Source organism: Arachis ipaensis, chromosome B5 (assembly GCF_059453495.1).
Source record: "Arachis ipaensis isolate K30076 ecotype BB chromosome B5, ASM5945349v1, whole genome shotgun sequence".
Taxonomy (NCBI): domain Eukaryota; kingdom Viridiplantae; phylum Streptophyta; class Magnoliopsida; order Fabales; family Fabaceae; genus Arachis; species Arachis ipaensis.
The window spans coordinates 2,253,475-2,275,783 of record NC_142440.1 but is presented as its reverse complement, the minus strand read 5'-3'; the positions used below and the strand labels follow the sequence as shown (position 1 = coordinate 2,275,783).

The 22,309-nt window shown below is 32.7% G+C and overlaps 3 protein-coding genes across 4 annotated transcripts; 1 reads left to right on the top strand and 2 right to left on the bottom strand.

The window, feature by feature from the left end:
* Window positions 1-657: 657 nt before the first annotated feature.
* LOC107642422 (ubiquinol oxidase 2, mitochondrial) lies at window positions 658-5,050 on the bottom strand. The gene is made up of 4 exons (XM_016345772.3): window positions 4,753-5,050; window positions 3,770-3,898; window positions 2,502-2,990; window positions 658-966 (listed from the first exon to the last, which is right to left on the bottom strand). Exons 1-4 carry the CDS (start codon window positions 5,014-5,016, stop codon window positions 907-909), a joined length of 942 nt encoding a protein of 313 aa, XP_016201258.1. The 5' UTR covers window positions 5,017-5,050; the 3' UTR covers window positions 658-906.
* A 3,157-nt stretch (window positions 5,051-8,207) lies between these two features.
* On the top strand, window positions 8,208-12,309 carry DUR3 (urea-proton symporter DEGRADATION OF UREA 3 (DUR3)). The gene is made up of 9 exons (XM_016345770.3): window positions 8,208-8,708; window positions 9,151-9,258; window positions 9,405-9,500; window positions 9,648-9,730; window positions 9,941-10,161; window positions 10,249-10,511; window positions 10,660-10,898; window positions 11,067-11,716; window positions 11,819-12,309. The coding sequence occupies exons 1-9, from the start codon at window positions 8,526-8,528 to the stop codon at window positions 12,112-12,114; spliced, it is 2,139 nt and encodes a 712-aa protein (XP_016201256.1). The 5' UTR covers window positions 8,208-8,525; the 3' UTR covers window positions 12,115-12,309.
* A 105-nt stretch (window positions 12,310-12,414) lies between these two features.
* Window positions 12,415-20,374, bottom strand: AFH14 (Formin Homology 14). 2 transcript variants are annotated; one of them, XM_016345767.3, is made up of 17 exons: window positions 20,137-20,374; window positions 19,307-20,010; window positions 18,954-19,175; window positions 17,210-18,825; window positions 16,824-16,950; window positions 16,319-16,390; window positions 16,077-16,175; window positions 15,509-15,550; window positions 15,331-15,411; window positions 15,208-15,258; window positions 15,046-15,127; window positions 14,814-14,908; window positions 14,396-14,467; window positions 14,153-14,269; window positions 13,793-13,861; window positions 13,631-13,697; window positions 12,415-13,079 (listed from the first exon to the last, which is right to left on the bottom strand). In XM_016345767.3, the coding sequence occupies exons 1-17, from the start codon at window positions 20,207-20,209 to the stop codon at window positions 12,922-12,924; spliced, it is 3,747 nt and encodes a 1,248-aa protein (XP_016201253.2). In that variant the 5' UTR covers window positions 20,210-20,374; the 3' UTR covers window positions 12,415-12,921. The 2 variants fall into 2 exon arrangements, with proteins under 2 accessions (XP_016201253.2, XP_016201255.2); XM_016345769.3 differs by lacking the exon at window positions 20,137-20,374 and having other exon boundaries at window positions 18,954-19,171; window positions 19,307-19,443.
* Between the last annotated feature and the right edge of the window lie 1,935 nt (window positions 20,375-22,309).

Sequence of the window (22,309 nt, the reverse complement as noted above, 5' to 3'; positions counted from 1 at the left end):
CTTATTTCATATTCTCATCATTCTTTTTGGGAGGAAAAAATCAAACAAAGAAAAAAAAAATACATAATGTTGCAAAATCAAATGAAGAAGAAATAAATGACTTGTATGATTTGTATGGAAAAAGGCTTGTACGTGGAGAATTCCTCTAAAATATATTTACTTAATAAGGAAGGTAACACTTTTAGCTAACGAGATATATTTTAAAATTTAAATGACATAATTTTTCTTTCTCACTTAGAGGTCTCGGGTATAACAATTTAAGTAATAATATCTTGAATCATATCTCTACTTGTATGGAAAAATGCTTGTACGTGGAGAATTCTTCTAAAATATATTTACTTAATAAGGAATGTAACACTTTTAGCTAATGAGATATATTTTAAAATTTAAATGACATAATTTTTCTTTCTTACTTAAAGGTGTCTGGTATAACAATTTAAGTAATAATACCATGAATCATATCTCTTTTTGCATAGTTTGTGGTACGTCTATCATGAATCATAATTTTAAACATATTCAATACAAAAATAAATCTTTTTAGCAAATAAATTAATTATTATAAAAATTTAATTAATTTAATTAATTAAAGTTTCTAATGATAATTAAATTTTCCCTTTAACTTGACAAGGATCGCAGAAGCCAACAAGGAGTATATCATAGATGAAAACTAAAATTTAAATCGATCATTTATTAAGATATTTTACAAATTTTATTTGAATACATGAGATTTTTGTCAACGTGTATTGACAAACTCTTCATTCCCCACTAAATAACTCAACTCACCAACTTTGTACAAGATACATCAGCATTATTCAGATTATTATCCATAACAAAACACAACAATATTGTTGTCACAAACCAACATTTTTATTTATTCTAGGCTTCTAGCCAAAGACCCTTGAATTCTTAGTGATACCCAATTGGAGCAGGAGTCTCTCTTAGTTCTCGGCCTTGATAATGCACATCCTGCAATAACATCACCATCATTCTTGCATATTACATCACACAATATCTCCTTTAAAATTTTTCCCTTTTTTCAGGTTTTTTAAATAAATAAATAAATAAAATTCTAATACATATGAGATAAGTGTAATGTATATCATTGCCACTAAAAACATGATAAGTAATTTATTTATGGGCAAAGTATAGTTTTTGTTTCTAAAGTTTGACAAAAGTTTTAAAAATACCTCTAAGTTTTATTTTATTTTAATTTTGTTCCAGAAGTTTTGGATTTGCATCAAATATACTTTCGATGGCTAAATTTTCAAAACATTTAAGACTAACCTAACAATAATACATGAAAATTATGTTTGATTTGCTTGTGTTGAGGGGTTGTTCTTATAAAATTGTTGTTGAATCGGTCTTAAGTTTTTTGAAAAATTAGCCGCCAGAGTATTTTTATGCAATTCGAAAACTTTTGGAACAAAATTGAAATAAAATAAAACTTATGGGTATTTTTGAAACTTTTGTCAAACTTCAAGGACAAAAAGTATACTTTACCCTTTATTTATTTATTTATTTAAGAAATCCATCTTTTCCTTTCTAGTATATATTCTAGTTTTTACTATAAGATTCGATAAATAAAATAGGTTTAATTACTCTGTTGGTCCCTATAGTTTCGTAAAATTTTCAATTAGGTCTCTATACTTTTTTCTTTTTAATTGGGTTCCTGCACTAAATTTTTTTTTCAATTAAGTTCCTCTTAGTAGTAATTGGCTTAATTTTATAGGGATCCAACTAAAAAAAAGAATTGGTATAGGGACCTAAATAAAAGAAAAAAAAGGTGTAGGGACCCAATTAAAAAAAAATTTGGCGCAAGGACTCAATTAAAAGAAAAAAAAAAGTATAGGAACCTAATTGAAAATTTCGCAAAACTATATGAACCAACAAGAGTAATAAAACCAATAAAACATCTAGTTACCAAATCCTTCCCCTTATACATAAGGGCATATCAAGTGAGATAAATAATTTTTCTTACAAGATATAGTATATAATTGTTCTCTATTTCTTTTATGTTGTAAAATTATATATATTGAAAAAGATTTGAAATCAACTCTTAGTTAGTTGAAGAAAAATTGGTATGCTAATAAAACTGAAATTATATATAGCATTATGAAAATCGATCTAAATTAAAATAATGGAGAAGGTAATCATCACACCTTGAAGGAACTAAAAACTTATTAGGACACTAATTAAGTTTATAACTAAATATAAAGAGTTTAAGAATTTAATTATGATCCACTAACTGACAGTGTAAAACGTTTTATATAGTCGTATAATTACGTTTATTCGGTCAATATAAAAGATAGTTATTTTAGTGATGTGAATGCATGCGTAAAATTACTTTATAGATGAGTTTTATGTAAAGTTATAGATGAGCGGTTAAATGATTTGATTGATTTAAATAAATTTTCATGTAACGACTCTTAGTTATTAAGTTCATGCGAGGTTTCCACTTAATTAAATTCATAGTTTTATTAACCAAAATTGGTGAGAATTACCGATGCAAAGTGATTGACATCACGGTGGTGTGCTTCGTCGGCTCTAACAACCATAACCACATCCCTTAGAGTAGAATCAGGTGGAAGCTGCCAATAGTCGATGGCTATGGCTGGTGCTGGCACATTCTCTATATTACCCTTGTCAAGCTCCTTAAGAAACTCTGTGTAGGAGTGTATTGCTTCCTCTTCAAGGTACCCAACCATGCGGTGTGCAAATTTCGGAGACACCAAATACCCCAACAAATACGCATTCAAGAAAACACCTTGGACTGCCATTACCAGAGCACGCTCCAACCATTTTGGATCTGACACCTCCATGAACGTCATTAGGTGCATGCGCTCGTTCTCTGCTTCTTCTAGCAGTGCTTTGATCCACCCACCACTGTGCTCGAATCGCCGCAGCGATTTGCAGTGTAGGAGCATGCCTGCTACCATGCCGGGGACAGCCGCAACTGTCTCTAGCATCATAGCTCGGCATCCGTATCGCTTCTGTACATATAACATTTGCATACATAAAGATATTTGATTAAAGGTAGCTACTAGTATAAAATATATGCTAAAATGTAAATATACTTTGAAAATAAATTAAACCACACGTATATTTATACATGAGGAGTGTTAGGGATAACAATTTTTATGTTTTGTAACCATTAATTGGCCATTAATAATATTTTTAATGGTGTGAGATTACATCTAATGGTGAGAGATCACTCACTTTTCTTTTAATGGTTAAGTGCTGGCCACAAAACACAAAAGTTGCTGGCCTCCTAGACTTTCTCTTTATACATAAATACATTGATAACTGATTTTAATAGCTAATATTGGTGTATAAATAATATTTTCTTTTATGTATACTAAAAATAAACTATTAAATCAGTATTATATATTATAATATTAAATATAGAAAAAGTCTAGGGACCATCAACTTTATTAAATTCTTACCAGCATGTAATCAGTAAAAGAAAAGTGAATAATTCCACCCCATTGGATAAAATCTTACACCATTAAAAACATCATTAATAACTACTTAATAGCTAGGAATCACAAAAATTGCTGCCCTAGCACTCCTCTTAAATATATTATGTCGGATTGTCTACTCTTGTTGAGATGAATTGGAAAATATAGAAGCAAAACCAAGTAAGGAAACATCACATGCATCATTTCATGCATGCTATATTGATCCGAGAAGCAAAAGTAAAAGAAACTAACCTAGCTAGTAGGAAGATACATGCATGCATGAATACAATTATAAACTAAGTAGTGGAAACCTGGAAAAAGATATCAGTGGGATATCTGAGACCCTTTACAGTCCAAAAGGCCATCTTGTCCGTAAAGGTCTTAGGCGCATGATGCTTCTCCAGATCAATGCTTATATCTGCTTTGTAACTCTCCCAAGGCTTCATATAACACAAGAAAGATCAACATCAAATAAATTTTTGATTTAATTATATTCTATTGATTTTTATAATTTTATTAAATTTATAATTAAAATTTTATATTTTTTTTTCATTTTAATTCCTACATTATTTTTAATTTTATAATTAAGTTCTTTCTAGTTTAAAAAAAATAGAATTAACTGAATATTTCTTTGCAGATTGAAGATATTTATAATTAAAAACTCAAAAATGCTATTCGTACACCAAAATCAGTCATTAAAATTAGCCACCAATGTATTTGTGTATAAATACATATGTAATTTAATTTATTTTCAACGTGTATCTTTATTCCCGTATGTATTTTATACTGGTGGCTGATTTTGGTGTACACTTAGCATAATTCTTAAAAACTTAATTAGATTTTTGACAGCATGTATATATTTTGAGAGAAATATTCAGTTATTTTTAACGTTTTTTACATAAAAAAAATTAATTACAAATAAAAATAGTGTAAAGATCTAACTAAAAAAAAATATAAAGACATAATTAAAAATTTAGTGAAACTATAAAGGCTAAAATAATTAAACCTAAATTCTCTAAAACTAAAATTAAAATTGTCATAAAACTATATATTTATTCTAAAAGTTTAAACTATTAGAAAGAAAACCATAAATAATTATATTTTTAACACGATTTTAATGTAATAATTTTTTTAGATTTATGTGAATTTATTATATAAACTTTTATTTATTTATTTAATTTGTACCTTTTTTATTTCTTTTGGAGTAAAGAAATTGAATTCTAATATTTTGGTCGAGATTTGATTATATTATATATCTCTAGTAAAAATAAAAGAAATATGCATATATACATACCCTGAAGCAATTCCATTTCCATTGTGAGCCATCATCTTTGGTAACCTTAGAAGGCTGAATTCCCCAATAACTCACAATACCCTCACTACTATTATTCTCTTCAACCTTCTTCTCCTTCTTCTTCTTATTATTATTATTATCTGAAAAGGTCAAAGTGGTCATAGTGTTTCTTACACCATTTCCATGAATAAGAGGGCCTCTAAACCAATAGCCTAACTCCTTGGCCACCCTGCCACCACCACCACCACCCTTCATCATCATCATTTGAGGGACTATTATTATTTTGACTTCTTGTATTGGTGTGAAGAAAAAAGGCTTAAGGGAGGAGGATTTATATACTTTTTTTTTTTAAAGTTGATAATTATTGAATAAAAAGTTTTAATATAATTTAATTTTGAAAAAAATGACAAACAATATTTTTTTTTAACTAATAATCGGTTAATATTTGTAACTATTAATTTTAGAGGATTATTTTTTTAATTATATAATGACTAAGTTGATTAACAATGATTGGTGATAAGATCAACTTGTAGAAATATCTTGTGATTTCAAAGGAAAGAAGTAATTTTTTATATTACATCTTGTATTATTTAATTAGAATTATCTTCGTATATTTGAGCTGTAGTAATGTATTAGTACTACACTACTATGTCGTACCAATTTGGCGGCTCTAGATAGATATCATAACAAAATCAAAATCAAATTGTAGAAAGAACTGAAAGATCATTATGAGAATCGAGTAATTTAAAATTATTTTAGTTAAACAGTGATTGGTGGAAAAAAATGGAATTTCATAAAATATCCTATGAATTCAAATGAAAAAGTAATAAATTCTTATTACATCTTGCATTATTTAAAATTAAATGTATTGCATTTGTACTACAAAATTTGAGTTCCCCGTCGTAGAATCTGTACTTCACAGCAATGATGCTGGTCATTTATTGATTTTTTTTCCTGGCAAATTGATCAATTAAAAAAAAAGAAATTATATAATAAAGTCTGATAATTCTTGGAGACCAAGTTCTTCAAGTTTTTAACCTCCAATCATAAACGCATTGGAATATTCCTGTCACGGTTTGCTTTACATGCATGAATCTCTTGTTCTTCCATCTCTTCACGTCAACTAGTACTATTTAATTATTTATTATATGTGACGTTGACTTATAATATAGCTCTCAAAGTCAAAACAGGAGGGCCACATTTTAAGCTAAAGCATAAGTATATTATCTATTCTTAATATATAAAAGTAGACGAATAAGTTTATCATATTATTTTTAAGATATTTTGCTCTTCTTATTAATATTATGTTAGCAATATTATTTATTTGGCAAAATTTTAGAATCAACCACTAAATTTTTGTTAAATCAACTATTATTTTTAAATAAAAAAAAATTATACAAAAAAAACCAAAAAGGACATTAAATTCATATTTCTATATTTATTATATCTTACCATTATAAACAATATAATAAATTTATAACCCTAATAATTAATTTATTAATTTTTATAACTAACTCATTAAATATAATAAACATCCATATTACAAATGTTATAATAATATTATTAATCATAATAAATTTTACGTTATAAATATTCAAATTTCATACTATTTGAACTATTTATATAAGTCTCTTATCACTATTCCTTCAAATAACATCAAATTTAGCACAAACAATTTATTTCCGAATTACACAACATCTCACATTTACTCAATGGAACATCATTCTTTGGACAATATCACCAAACAAACAGACAATTGATTTATCAAAGTTCGCGTAGTTTATCTATGGGAAACATTAACACCCACAAATGAAGAGGAACATCTTTGCTTAGAAATGATTATATTATATGAAAATGTACAAAACAAACATATTTATTGTATTTTTAAATTGAATTAACGAAAAAATACTTTAATTATTTGTATTTATTTATACTTTTTATATTATGTCATAATACTTTATATATAATTGTGTTTTAATATCGTTAAAATTATGCTTCTTTCATGTTATTTATTATTCCTTTTTTAATAACTTAAAAAAATACATATAATCAATTTTTTTACTAACCCAATACTTATTTTAGGTTCAAAATTCAATTAAAGGTTTCGATCAAAGTGCTATAACAACTTTTGTACTATTTGATGGCGAAACAAAAAAAATTGTTGGGTACAATTGTTTCAAATCTAATGACACTCTAAAAAAGTAATAACATTGAAGCACCACCCCAATTGAATAATTTGTGCAATCTCACACTTATATTTGAAGTCAAAGTAAATGATTTTAATCTCAAAAAAAATTTTTAACAATACACCGTTGCCAAGACATTTGTTCCAACCAAAAATATTGAACCTCAATACTCATTACAACAAATAAAACAGATAATACTCTAAAAAAAATTACTTATTTAAGACATTATTTTTATTTCTAATTTAAATTATTCATTGATTATAGAAACCAATTTCAGACGAAGATCTTATATCCATGAAAAGATTAAAGAGAAAGAAAATCATACAAATTCAAGACACATCTAGAAGTCCATAAACTAAAAATTTAAAACAAATACTAAAATGAAACTACTAAATAAAAATATCATTTTGTACAATTCTAACATCCAAATTTTTTATACTATAAATTATTTTAAATAAAATATCTTTTAAATTTAACTATAATTTTTACATATTTAATTTAATCTTACAAAACATAACAATTTTTAATATTTATTATATACTATTATTAATTTATCGCTTCGCACGATGCGCATGTCTCATTCTAGTTGAAATAAAACTACTTAATAGGATGTACTACATCCGTAACAAGATTATTGTATACAAATTGAGTTTTGTAACTACCAATTAATATTTCGTAGTTACTCATACAAAAAATGAAAAAACTACTTCGTATAAAAATATAACTGAAATGCAAATACGTATATTGAGTAATTTAGTCAAATTTTCTAACATTTTTTAACGGTTATACTTATATAAAGACAGTTTTATATATCAAAAAAAAAAAAAAGCATTTACTTATGAGTAGTCACTTCAATATTTTTCATGTCTATATTGCATAAATAGAGATAAAAATAAATCAGACAATTTGTCAAGTGTTTGTAATTTGATTTACATTTGATCTCTCTTGATCTAACCTGTCATAAAATAGTTTTAGATCGAGACGAATTTAAAAGCTTAATTCTATTAATAAGTCAGATCCAAACTCACAAAATAATTTAATAGACCTATTAAATCTATTTGAGTCTATTAAAATATAAATAAATACAAGAATTTTCTTTTTCCTACCTAAAGCTGTGAATTTCAAAGTGGGGCTTCAAGAATCTCATACACAAGCCAATTTTCGTTGTCATCTCTTTCTGTTCACAAATAACACACACACACACACACACACATATATATATATATATATATATATATATATATATATATGTTAACTTGTTAGTTTCCTATCCAATCAGACAAAATATCTATAGTGTAACAAAATTCAACACTTTGGACTAAAAGAGTTTCCATGATTGGATCCATTCTACAGATTCCTTTGATTAAAATCTTAAAATATAAGATACCCTCTTAGTTTGACTTACTATCCTCTCTGTACTCACCTAGAGAAATAAGATGGGCTTCTAGTTTTCCAAGAAATGGGGACTTATGGAGTATCTGCATCATAGCCATAGGGATAGGGTTATATTCTATTCTTAATTTGAATAGCAACTAATTAATTAGCACAACCAGTTTCTAGTTTTTATATCCACTACTTCTTTTGTTCATGGCTTCTGCAACACAGTGTCCACCCTTTGAATTCTCTGCAAAGTACTATCATTCTGAAAATGGAGGTAGCTGTGTGAGGCAGACTAGTTTCTTTGAAGGCAAACCAGTCCTTAATCAGGGTGTTGGCTACTCTGTCATTCTTGGTTTTGGTGCTTTCTTTGCTGTTTTCACCTCTTTCTTGGTCTGCAATCCTTAATTGAATCTTGTTTGTTTAGTTTATAAGTATTTATAATCTTTCAAATAATGCACATGTTATTATGTATTAGATTCACCTTGTTATGAGTTAGTACAGTAGAAAATACACTAGAGCCTCAAAATGGTCGTTGAGATTAGCTTTATGTACTAAAATAGTCTCTGAAATTTCAATTGCGTCAATTACGTTACTGAGATTCGCAAAAATATACTACATAATTTGATGGAAAAGGGCCGAGGACTAAGATGGTGCCTCTTTTTGAACCTAAGACGTACTTTGTGCAATCGGAATCTCAGGACTATTTTAGTGGCCAATTCTAAAAAGCCACTTTGGGGCTTAACTCGTAGAAAATTATTAACATGACATTTTATTTTCTATAATTTTCCATCAAGCTGAAATTATTGATAGAAACTTTGATTCTTATGGTCAGGTATGGTTGGAGAAGAGATATGTTGGGTCTCGCCACACCTCGGAATGGTTCAATACTGCAGGAAGAAGTGTTAAGACAGGACTCATTGCTAGTGTCATTGTTTCACAGGTAATCATTTCTGTTGGATCAAACGCTTATATTAGGCCGAAAACTATGAATTTAAAATAGCCTTTGAAGTTTGCACAGATGGATGAATCTGTATCAGTTTTCTTTATCACATATGTTTTGTTAATTGCTATGAATTGGTGGTGTAGTGGACATGGGCTGCTACAATCTTGCAAAGCTCAAATGTTGCTTGGGAATATGGAGTCAGTGGTCCTTTCTGGTATGCTAGTGGAGCAACAATCCAGGCATGAATGTTATATTACATTAAATATCTCCTCTGCATGCTGCTGTTTTTTCATTTTCTTCTTTTTCAAATTTCAGTCCTCCTAAATTTTGGAATTTGGAAAGTGAAGTAAGCCTGAGATTTGATATGATGCATTGAACATGAACAGGTATTCTTGTTTGGAGTAATGGCTATAGAGATTAAAAGAAAGGCTCCTCATGCTCATACAGTCTGCGAAATTGTCAAAGCCCGGTATGTATCTTGGTTTGCATAAACAAAGTAAAGTCATATCAAACTTTCTTGTATAAATTATCAAATTTTTCTAGAGCTAAATTTCTTGTTTTTAGAATTTGGATGAACAAGTAGTTTTTACTCTCTTAGTCTTGCTAAGCTAAGTGATGTTTCAAGAACACTGCAACTTTTTTAGCACTGATTTGATAACAAAGTTTCTTTACCTCTCAGTTGGGGCACTGCAGCACACATTGTGTTCCTCTTTTTCTGCTTCTTGACAAATATAATTGTAACGGCAATGTTGCTCCTCGGTGGTTCGGCCGTTGTAAATGCATTAACTGGAGTGAACATTTATGCTGCAAGCTTCCTAATTCCCCTTGGAGTCATTGTCTATACACTAGCTGGTGGACTCAAAGCCACATTCTTGGCAAGCTATATACATTCTGTCATAGGTTTCTACTTAGATTTTTGTTAATCTTTACCGGTTTCTGAATCTTATTACCAGGAATCCGATTAATCCAGCATCTATTTGTTTTCAGTGCACATTGTTTTGGTGATTTTTGTCTATCTTGTCTATACGGCGAGTAGTGAGCTTGGTAGCCCAAGTGTTGTTTACAATCGCCTGCTCGAGGTTGCTAGCAAATCAAGAACATGTCAGGATCCTATATCACACCATGGACAAGCTTGTGGTCCTGTGAGTGGGAATCACAGAGGATCTTACCTAACAATGTTGAGTTCAGGAGGCCTAGTTTTTGGGATTATAAACATAGTTGGTAACTTTGGCACTGTCTTTGTTGACAATGTAAGCATGACTTAAGATATGTGTCTTTCCATCTTCAATTTGTTTCATTTCTACATGTAATGCAATCATGAAAGTTAGCTTTTCATATTCATGGTTGTAACTTATGCTCCTTTTGTCAACTACTGATTCCTCAAATGGGAATGTTTAGGGGTATTGGGTGAGTGCCATTGCTGCAAGACCTTCATCAACTCATAAGGGCTACTTGTTAGGAGGCTTGGTGTGGTTTGCTGTGCCATTTTCTTTGGCTACATCATTGGGTCTGGGGGCCTTGGCCCTTGATTTACCAATCAATGAAAGCGAGGCAGGTCGTGGACTCGTTCCCCCTGCTACTGCTGTGGCTCTGATGGGGAAAGGTGGATCCATTCTTCTCCTAACCATGCTTTTTATGTAAGTGATGATCATGATCAGAAACACTTACAATATGTTACAAGATTGAATTTTCAAATGGTTGATGATACAACTTGTGTAAAGGTTCAACTAAACTGAAAGTCCTTGAACTTATATTTTGTGCATCATTGTTTTACTTTCTCATGTTCTTAATGCGCTTATGATCAGGGCAGTGACCTCTGCTGGTTCATCAGAACTAATAGCAGTATCTTCATTATGCACATATGATATCTACCGTACCTACATAAATCCAAATGCAAGTGGAAAGAAAATCCTTAAAGTGTCAAGGTCTGTTGTTCTAGGATTTGGTTGTTTCATGGGGCTGCTTGCGGTTATACTAAACAAAGCTGGAGTTTCCTTAGGATGGATGTACCTTGCAATGGGAGTTCTTATCGGATCAGCGGTTCTTCCTATCGCTTTCATGCTTCTATGGAGAAAAGCAAATGCAATTGGTGCCATTCTTGGAACAATAATTGGCTGCATTATGGGAATCACCACATGGATTTCTGTTACAAAAGCAGAATATGGACACATAAATCTTGATACAACTGGTAGGAATGCTCCAATGCTTGCTGGGAACCTTGTTTCTATTCTGATTGGAGGAGGTGTTCATGGTGTTTGCAGCATGCTTTGGCCTCAGAACTATGATTGGAGTAGCACTAAGCAAATCACAGTGGTTGAAAAGGAAAAGACTGAATTGCCAGCAGAAGAGTTTAATGAAGAGAAGTTAGTAAGAGCAAAATCATGGATAGTGAAGTGTGGTGTTGGTTTCACTGTTTTGATAGTTATACTTTGGCCTATTCTCTCCTTACCAGCAGGTAACTAATTTTGAGTTATGCACATTTGAATTTGGTCTCCTATGATTTCAAGGTTAGAAAAAGAATGCATTTTGTAACTTATGTTCATGTTTATGGCCACAGGAGAGTTTAGCAAAGGATACTTCTATTTCTGGGCAGTGATTGCTATAGGATGGGGTACTATTGGGTCTGCTGTGATCATTGTTTTACCAATCATGGAAAGTTGGGAAACCATCCGAACTGTGATTCTTGGAATGTTCACAAATGACAGGCTCATGGAAAAGGTGGAAGAGTTGAATCACAAGTTGCAGACAATCATCCAGGCAATGCCGGAAGCCGAGAGACTTTACTTGCTTGAGAAGGAAAAGGCGAAAAGATTAGAAGCCTCCGAGAAACAGGATGATTCCCTTCCGGCATGAAATGCTGATGGATCAGACTAAGTTTTTAAGTTTCTCTTGTTCTCTTCATTCTTGATTGATTTTCAATAGAACACTACATTTGTCAAGCTTTTTAGGTGCATGTTCTTGCATTGTGTATACATTATTACATTGTACACTACAGGAAACTGAGAGAAGATTTGAAATGCTAGAAAGATTTGCAATTTTTCCTTTCAATAATTAATTTGCATAAAATTAATCCTCAAGCTTATTAATATACCTAAATCTTTATTTCTTTTTAATTTTGTAAAAAATATGCTCAATATAAAAATTGGAATAATGTGCATCCTTAAACAGTTTTTTGACATTTTTCTTTGCATATAATAATGAAAATGATGGCTAGTTAGCTATGTTAAACATGGAATGAATCATACACAAGAATTCGTATCATGGTAGACATCTCTGAACTAAAAAAACTTACCTACAGCTAGATTACAATTTAGTACAATATTAATATATAACTAAAATTTAAGTAAAAGAAGATTATCTATAGTACCTATGAAAAAAAGAGAAGAATTTTCTATATTAGCATTCGTGTGTTATAAATTTATAATTACATGGAATCACTAGCCTGCTGATGAGTTTCTCATTCTTCAAGCCATAAGGATAGATGATGCAATTGGATGATCCGATCAGAAGGAACTATGACATTGAATATACAGATCCAACTGGTGCATGATGCAGACATGAGTGAATTGCATTTGGGATGGTCCAAAATTCAGTATTTCAATTTCGGTATAGTAGAAATTGAAGAAACCATGGCTCACGCTTGTTGAGATAGATAGATATCTATCTAACCATTTCTTTTTTGGAGTTTGTGTTATTTGCTGCTGCCTTTTCCTTCATGGCTTCTTTCTCTAATTTCTTCTTTTCAGCTTCTGCCAGCCTCTCATTCTCTTCTCTTGACTTGTTAAACATCTTCATGAATACAACAAGGATTTGTGTAACTGCAAAAGAACACAACTTGAATAAATAAATGAAGATGAGTGTTTTATGGGCATTAACAGTGTTATTTGCTAGATGCTTTTCTATTTTTAAAACATGGCACATTGAAGCTTGAGACACGTTGCGTCAATATGAAGCACACTCGCAAAATGTTGCCTGTAATGAGGTCAGTTTTGTATTAGGGTGAAAATGGGGGATTAAATTGAATGGGTTAGATTCATGATTAGAAATTTAGAGTTGAATGCAAAACTAATCCCAACATATTTCATTTGCATTATTTTTATTATTCTAATTACTCAGCCCAAAAAAAAAAACCTTCTACTTCTACATGATTAAGGGTTTTTAAAATAGCTTTTGCTTCTTTACTAAGCTGCAAAAGACAGATGATATAGCATAAATAAAGAACTTAGTTGTAGGGTGAATGAATATACGCGCACTAGTACTTTTACCATACCCGAAAGCATGGACCCTTCTAAACAAAGTTTTTAACCAAAAGAAGGGTTGAAAAACTGGGTCATTATGCATGTGTATATACATAAAGAGAATGTCAGACCTTGCTCAAAAGGGCACCTAGCTGGATCCTCCCCAAAGTACTGGGACAAAGAATCTGCATTTCTTCCCTGAAAGAGAACCAGTTATCAGTATCAAATCATGATTATTAGGACGGTTCATTAAAATTTCTGATGTGCAGGAAAAAATAAAGTGAAGAACCCACCACTTCAGAATACAATGATATGAGAGACCTCACGTCGGCTTCAGCAGTATCAAGAAAATTCTTCAACACCTGAGCAAGAGAATAATCATACTTAGACCAATTAAAGTTACCTAAAATTGATTCTCTTTCAAGGTTTCCCATTGGCCATCTAACTAGGCATAAAAAAAATATGATCAAAATACATGATAAGTAGCTGTTGTTCACCATGCAGTAATCTTTTGGTGAAGAACACAGCATTAGTTTTCATACAGATGGATAACATGTAACAATGTAATTGAAGAATCACGGTTTTGGCCTATAGATTTATCATTTTCTCTTCAGTAAGTTCAGAAGTAAAAGCTGCCATTTTATATTCCTTACCTTACGAAATCCTGTAGATATGGCACCATCATTTTCAGAAGCAGTGAGTTCTTGCTCAACCTTCTCCAAACCTTTACTCACAGCTTGCATTTCTTCAGCCAATGCTTTCAGTTGGATCTATGTTTTAGACATCAAAGTCATAAATTCGTAAATAATTAACCTTCATTGCCCAAGTTCTATTGAAATACATTTATGATTTATCATCAAGAAGCCAACCACAAAGGATTACTGACAAAAGAATACCTTTGAAGCTGCTTCCAAATGGACAAGATCTTTGTCAAAATCTAACAATTCTGGCATTTTCTCAGCAAGAAGCTAGTGAGATAAGAACAAAACATTGTAAGATATCATAACAAAAAAGCAACAGTGGCCAACCAAACAGGGAATTATGTTTTGTCATGTGTGAAGGAAGGGACGCGAACAAGTTACTTTACAAATATCACAATCCTAAGCAAGAAATGCAAATTTGAGCAAAATAGATGGAGCAAAGTATGAAACACTGGAGATTTACAGAGAGAACCATTATCAGCAGGAAAATGGAACTTTTTCTTTAGCATTATCTCCTATAAATATATTTTCACACGGATGGAGCAGAGCAAAATTATGTCAAAGATATCATAGTATAATACAAAATATTGTTCAAAGATTTTGGTATATCTACCTTGCACAAATAATGCATCAAAGTCATTTTGTTATTTCTTGCACGAGTATCAGATAACTTGAGAAGGCTATCCAATTTGAATCCAACTGCTGATCCTGCCATTGATAAAACGTAAAATATAATCTAATCGGCATGGTTGAAACTATAATTTTATAATAAATATTGAGTTGAACCAGGATGCAACACAAATCTCAAATATAAGACAGTCAAGTTGGAATGGAGTAATAGATACCCCTTGCTGTTCCCTGATTCAGGGCATTGCCCAAGGTAAGAATAGTCTGCATTATCTGGCGTAATTTCACAGATTCTTTCACCTGTATTATAAAGCAATAACATGAGTATAAGCTTGGTAATTCTTTCATTTTTTTTCCAACTAAGAGCCATTAAACAGTACCTCTTTAGCAGCATTGTTGATTGTATTCAAATTTTTCCTCAAATCATTCACCTGAAGAAGCAAGAAGAATTTGTCTTTAAGAATGAAAAGCAATATAGGATAATCATAAACTGGATAGCATACCTGAGAAGAAAAGTTGATTTTGAAAGCAAACACCCTTAACTTGGATTCTACTCGTGGAACCTTCATCAGCTCCATAAAAAACTGATAGGGGTCATCAGAATAAGAACTTCGTTAGAATTAATGTAGGCATTGTAAAGAACTAAACGTTCATTGTTAAGAACAAAAAGCAAGAAAGAACCTGTTCACATTTTCCAAGCATATCCTTGTCCCCTTTATAATTCTGTAAAACAGAGACATTTCAGCTGGGGAAAGAACAAAGAAAAAGTTCCTTTTCCATATTAAACAAGGAAGCATGTCATACAAATATTAGAAACTTTTTACATTTAATTTTTGAGCAATTTCTTGTTTTTTAATGTGCCATTGGGAAGATTTCCAGTTTACTTAAAAGGTTTAATCTGAAACTGTTCATGCATATATATATATTTTTTTTATCAAAGACACCTAACCATTAGCAAACACACAGTGTGAATTTCAAAACCCTAAAAAAAATGAACTAAGGTTAAGAGGATGCACAAATATGCATATGGCCTAAATGAAGCAAAAATGGGAAAGTCCATCTATGCAAGTAACAGTGATATGATTCAAGATTTTTAACCTGGAATTGAGTATATTAAGCAAATGAAGATATTTGCAGCCAAGATACAATTCATAGAAATACCAAATCATATGCATTACATGAAGTTATACCTTACAGTTCAGACAATTTTTGATAAGTTAATGCACACGAGAGTAGAAGAGTGGTGTACCTTCAACATCTCCATCTCTTCCTTGGTGGGACAGAACTTGATGAGATTCTCAACCTGATCAATATCCAGAACAGAAGAATCCAATGCTAGAACAGCATTCTGAAACCCAAATAACAAAAAATGACAAATGTTAGAGCAAACATGAAAACTAATGCCCTCGATCAAGCTATATCCAAATGAAAAGTGCCCTAAAAAAAAAAAAAGACAACCAAGCAATTGAACAAAACGATAGAGAAACTTACCAGCATATCTGGCAAAGGAATTTTGATTTTGGAGAGCATTATTTCACAATTATATGCTCTACGCAAGTCAATCTGGCAGAGGAGATAAAGAAAAAGGATATATTAGCCCTTGTTCAATTGATAACATACGCTAGACAAAAATTGAAACGAAAAAAAAAAAGAAAGAAGACGAAGTATTTGCATTAGATTTCCAGAGCACACAATCATACTCATAGAGCAAACTGCAATATGGAATATTTGTTTGTCAAAAAACTACATATTAATCCAAATAAAAAAAATTCTTTTTACTTTTTTAGCATTCATTATACTTTTCCCATATTATTTTGCTTCTTCATTTACAATGCAATTGGAGAGAATAGACAAAGTCTCTCAGTAGAGTTTTTATTGATGTTTATTATCTCTTGGGTACCAGTCCCATTCAAGAGTACTCTAATTATGAACAGGCATATGAACCCTTAAGCAACAGGTTGTTAAACAAATTTATGCCACTAGAGAAATTGCTTACCAGTTGTACTTTCTCGGGTTTGTTGATATTAGAACCGCGCCGACCTCCAACTTTAGCATTGCTCCCATCAGAAGCAGATGCTGCTGAAAACAGGCTCTCAAGTTCTGATATATCTATTTCAGGGGCCCTAACACAAAGTTTTATGATTTGAATCAGAAGTGCTAAATTGAAATAGCATCCCACCCATCCTAGGTCCTGTCGAAAGAAAGTTAGGTGGGTGGAGAAGACAGGAAATTCTAACAAAAGGCCCAATTGCCCAACCATAGTGCAAAAATTACAAAAGGAAAGAGTTTTCATAAAATGACAACTCCGATGTATTTTATGGGATAATTACAAGGAAACTTACTGTAATATTAGAATGAAAATACTAATTCGGTAATCACTACCTTGATTCATTATCTTGCTTTTGTGAATCAGCCCATAAACTCCCTTGTGCTGCTCGGGCAACTTTCACCCAATGAAGGGGCTTCAACATAGTTTTCTTAGGTGCATTAACAGTTGCACCAGTACCTCGGCCTCTTCCAAGACTTGCTGGTGCTAAAGAACCTTTGCCAGGTGGTGGTGGCACACTAGAGGCCCTGCCTGCAGGAGGTGGAGGAGGTATAGGTGTTCCACTACGACCAACTGGGGGAGGAGGAGCATTTGGAGGCTTTGGTGCAGCTGGTGGGGCTGAAACTGTTCGAACACCTGGAGGTGGAGGTGGAGGTGGTGGACCAGGACCTTTTCGTACAGACCCTGGAGGGGGTGGAGGTGGCGGTGGTGGGGCTGATGTTAAACTTGTTCGCACAGGTCCTGGCGGAGGGGGAGGGGCAGGTGGTGGAGTTGAACTTGCTCGTCCTGGAGGTGGTGGAGGTGGAGGAGGAGCTGGTGGGGTTGAACCTGCTCGTCTAGGTGTAGGTGCTGAAGGAGGAGGAGGAGGAGGTGGAGCAGGTGGGACAGTACTTGCTCTTACAGGTGGTAGAGGTGGTGGAGGTGGTGGGGCAGAACCTGTTCTTGTAGGCAGTGGAGGAGGTGGAGGCGGAGGCGATGGGGATGAACCTGTTCTTATTGGTGCTGGAGGAGGTGGAGGTTGAGGTGGTGGGGCAGAACCTACTCTTGCAGGTAGTGGAGGTGGTGGAGGTGGAGGTGGTGGTGCTGAACCTGCTTTTGCAGGTATTGGAGGTGGAGGTGGTGGTGCTGAACCTGTTCTTGCAGGTATTGGAGGAGGTGGAGGTGGAGTTGGTGGAGCAGAACCTGTCCTTGCAGATATTGGAGGAGGTGGAGGGGCTGGAGGTGGTGGAGCAGAACCTGTTCTAGCTGGTATTGGAGGAGGTGGAGGGGGTGGAGGTGGGGCTGAACCTGTTCTTGCAAGTACTGGAGGAGTAGGTGGAGGAGGTGGTGGTGGTGGGGCTGAAGTTACCGGATCATGTTCACTAGACATTGGTGGAGGTGGAGGTGGAGGATGAGGGGCATGTGCTGGAGTTGGAACCAAAGGTTGTGTAGCAGGAACTGATAACGGTGATGATGGAGATGAACAAGGAGAATATTCATTGCTTGGAACATGACAAATTGAGGGCCCATTATCTGTCAATGACTGATCAGGTGTTGCTGAATCGCGATTTTCATGATTACCACCATGATTCTCAAAAGCTAAATGGATTGAATCAGGGATGTCAGGTGTCAATAATTTTGGAGTATCAGAAGACAACCTGGGAACATCAAAGGCCTCATCCGAACTATCAGCAGTGCTTGATTCATTATTTTCCTCGTCGGAGTCAGCAGGCGATGAATACCAACTTCCTTTTCCTTGCAATCTTGAAAACTCTTTGACATCATTTAGGACAGTTAATTGTTTAAGAAGCCAGACAGCAGCAGCATCACCACTATCAACCCAATCTACGCCACTAAACAGTTCTTGAACCCGTGAAAACGCTTCAATGGGCAATCCACCTTTCTCCTCACCATTTAGCATGGTTGTGGGAGCCCGTTGAGGACTTACATTTTCTACCTCTCCAAACAAAACCTAAATTCAAGAAGTTCTAAATTGTCAGGATAATAACAGGTACCCTCACTAGAAAGAAAAACTCAGCCATCCACAAGTAATCGAAGTCTTAGTTTTCCATACAATCCTAAACTATAAAAAGCACTCACCTCAGCCCTGAAGCCTTTTGGATACCGATCCTTTGAATCCCAAAGAATGTCCAAGTTATCAGCATTCAGCATCAATATATTGGACCGAATAAATGCTGTATTAAACATTACACGAAACATCATCACCTCCCTCTCTGGATCCAAATCCAAATGAACGCACTCTAACACCACATCTCCTTGAACTAAACACTGAATATCAATCTTAATCACATCGCAGTCTGCCTGATAATAAAAAAGTCAACACAGAACACAGCCTAACATCAATTAAAAGCAACATAAATTTAATACAACAAAAAATCAGCCAAAAATGCAAAACAAATCAATCAAGCAAACAAAACAACTCCACACAGAACCTGGCGGTAATGCCGCAAGCTCTTCTTCTTCTTATGCATTGAATATATCATCTGAGTGGAAAGCCCATCCTTGCTGAGCAAGTTCCTACCAAATATCCTAATCATCGGCCTACACCCATTCTGCAAATCAAAGCCTGGAATTGCCCTCAAAATGAGACAATCCAGCGACAGTGCGCGCTCCGGAGGCGGCCACCCCGGTGAAATATTCCGCCTCGCCACATACTGAATGTATCGAAGCTGAGAGGGCAAAGGGTTCAAAGGCGACAAAAGCTGCAACAAACCCTTTGGTGCCTCCCTATGAACCATCTCAAGCGCCCTTTTTTCACCACTATGAACTTTCCTAAAGACAAGTAAACTAGCTAGTAGAAATGCAAGTAGGGGCCAGCCCCCTCTTTCACAGTGAAACAAAATCACATTTTGATGGTTCCCTAAGTTTAACCAACTATCACAGACTCTAAGAAAGTGCTGAACAAGAGAAAGGGGCAAAATTGGAACACCCTCGTACTGCTTTGGGTAATCCATGACGACAACATCGTATTCTGTGAGAAATTCAGCGAATTGGCTGCGCCTCTCGCCGTCGCGGAAGTTGAATGCAAGGAAAGAAGATTCTGGAAACTCCTCATGGAGCTCCGTGATGATCTCGTGGAGGTGCAGCTGGTACATTCCTTCGGGCAACACTTCGGTGGAGAAACACGAATCGAAAACTGCACAATATTCATAAAAATAAAATTAAAAAAAAAAAAAGAATCTTGAGGAGGAAAATGAGGAAAAATTTTGGGAATAAGAAATGGGAATGATGAAAATTTCGTTTTTTTTTTTTTTTTTGTTACCGTAGACTCGGTCGATGAATTCGAGTAATCCATCAGGGGGACGCTTGTAGAAGAATCTGCTGAGAAGAGACATGGTGGTTGAATTGAATTTGAATCACATGAATGGAGAATGGAGCTGCAGAGAGTAGAAGCTGAAAATAACAGAAGAAGGTAGTAGCTGCAGTTATGGAGTTCTGAAACGGAAGAGGAGAAATGGGGAAGTTTTTGAAATTTGAAAAGGATAACAATTTAATTTTTTTTTTTTTTGGTATATTATTGTGACTTGTGAGAAGATAATTTTGTTGAAATTTCACTAATTATGGGCATGGAAAATCTAGTTATATTTTTCCATCTATTTTGTTTAGATACTTGACTAAGAAAAGTAGAAAACTACAAATAAAAAAAAAAAGGAGATTTTATTTATGTTTTTTATAGTGCTTCTTTTATTTCTCTTCTTTTAATTCGATTTTTTACTATCAGAATTATGATTATTTAGAATTAAATACTTAGATTCCCTTTGAGAAGGTCCAAAAATTATTTTTTCTTTAATCTTTAAATTACAAAAAATCACAATATTAATATTTGGTATAATTTTAAAACTAGTTTGTGATTTTTTGAAATTTTATTTAAAGTATTTATAAAGAAGTTAAAAAAATTATTTTTTAAAAACTGTCTATCATTTTTTTTAAATAAGGACTTCAATAATTAAAAAATTAAATATAAAATAATTTATTTTTATATTTTAAGTTTTTTTATCAAAAAAAATTAATTGAGTTGTTTATTAAACGGCCATTAATCCTTATTTTGCAACATATTATGGAATTATACAGTTAGTAACTTATTTGGTTATAATTTTGTGAAAAAGAAAAGTTATTTCCACAGGCTCTTGATAAATGGAGAGATAATCTGTTGACTAGGGGTGTAATCGGCTCGGTTCGGTTCGGTTTTGGACCGAAAACCAACCGAACCGACCTGATCGGTTCTTCAAAGAGACCAACCGTTCGGTTGGCTGCAGTTTGAGCAACCGAACCGAACCGAACCGAACCAACAGCGGTTTGGTTCAGTCGGTTTTTCGGTTTTTTTACACCTACTTATCTAAATTTAAAATGCCATAAAATAAAATTTAAAACCTTCAATAAACTAGAAAAACAAGAATTTATCACATCCAAATCCAATACAAATTCAACCTAATTAAACATAAAACAAAGACAATTAAAAATGTCTAGCAAAACAACAAGGTTAAAGGGTAAATGTGTAAAAACAAGGTTTCTTAACCAATATTTTGGTTCGGTTCGGTTCGGTTCGGTTTTTACTGAGCCAACCGAAAACCGAACCGAACCGATCGGTTTAATTCGAAAAAAACAAAAAAAAAACGATTTTTTCGGTTTTCCTTTCGGTTGTTGTAAATTTCGGTTCGGTTTTGCGGTAAAATTCGGTCCGGTTCGGTAACTTACACCCCTACTGTTGACTATTTGCCTTGGTCATGAGTTTAACGAACTTCAACTGTTAAAACAAACAAGCACCTTACACTTGTAACCATTTCTAGACATTAGTTGATTATAGTTTGTTAATCATTTGTTAAATTTCATTGACCTAATAAAATCTTAAAAGCCTTATAAAGAAATTAATACCAACTCTTTTTATATTAGATTTCAGTCATATTTTTTCTTTTAATGATACCACGAAATCAATTTTAATTACTTGGCAAAACTTTAAAAATTAACCAATTAATTTTAGTAAAATATTAAAAAAATTAAAACCATAACTCCCATGCATAATTAATTAATTAATTAATTACATATTTTTATTCAATAGAAATATAAAGTATTAATTAAATATAATAAATATCTATATTAAAAGTGTTATAATAATAATATTATCATAATAAATTTGAAGTTACAAAATATTCAAATTCTATCTTATTTGACCTACTTATATACCATATATAAGACTTTTAACATTATTACTTCATTTTATAATTTGTGATTCGCCTATAAAAAACAATTACACCAATAAATGAAGAGGAACTTATCTACTTAGAAATAATTCTATCATGATTACAAAATAATAATATTTATTATATTTTTAAAATAAATTTACAAAAAAAAGCTTATTATTTTTACTATTTTCTAATACTATTTTGAGTTTGTATCACTCAAAAAATTGTGTGATAGAGCAGGTTTAAAAAACTATT

What these genes read in the sequence shown, in the direction of transcription:
- LOC107642422 (XM_016345772.3), bottom strand. Translation starts at nt 5,016, where the DNA reads ATGATGATGATGAAGGGTGGTGGTGGTGGTGGCAGGGTGGCCAAGGAG. An exon ending in GGAAATGGAATTGCTTCAGG is followed by an intron (nt 3,899 to 4,752) that starts GTATGTATATAT and finishes TGTTATATGAAG; the next exon opens with CCTTGGGAGAGTTACAAAGC. An exon ending in CCACTGATATCTTTTTCCAG is followed by an intron (nt 2,991 to 3,769) that starts GTTTCCACTACT and finishes TTATATGTACAG; the next exon opens with AAGCGATACGGATGCCGAGC.
- DUR3 (XM_016345770.3), top strand. Translation starts at nt 8,526, where the DNA reads ATGGCTTCTGCAACACAGTGTCCACCCTTTGAATTCTCTGCAAAGTAC. An exon ending in CTGTTTTCACCTCTTTCTTG is followed by an intron (nt 8,709 to 9,150) that starts GTCTGCAATCCT and finishes TCTTATGGTCAG; the next exon opens with GTATGGTTGGAGAAGAGATA. An exon ending in CTAGTGTCATTGTTTCACAG is followed by an intron (nt 9,259 to 9,404) that starts GTAATCATTTCT and finishes TTGGTGGTGTAG; the next exon opens with TGGACATGGGCTGCTACAAT.
- AFH14 (XM_016345767.3), bottom strand. Translation starts at nt 20,209, where the DNA reads ATGTCTCTTCTCAGCAGATTCTTCTACAAGCGTCCCCCTGATGGATTA. An exon ending in GAATCAGGGAACAGCAAGGG is followed by an intron (nt 14,909 to 15,045) that starts GTATCTATTACT and finishes TATCAATGGCAG; the next exon opens with GATCAGCAGTTGGATTCAAA. An exon ending in TAGGTGCCCTTTTGAGCAAG is followed by an intron (nt 13,080 to 13,630) that starts GTCTGACATTCT and finishes GTTCTTTTGCAG; the next exon opens with TTACACAAATCCTTGTTGTA.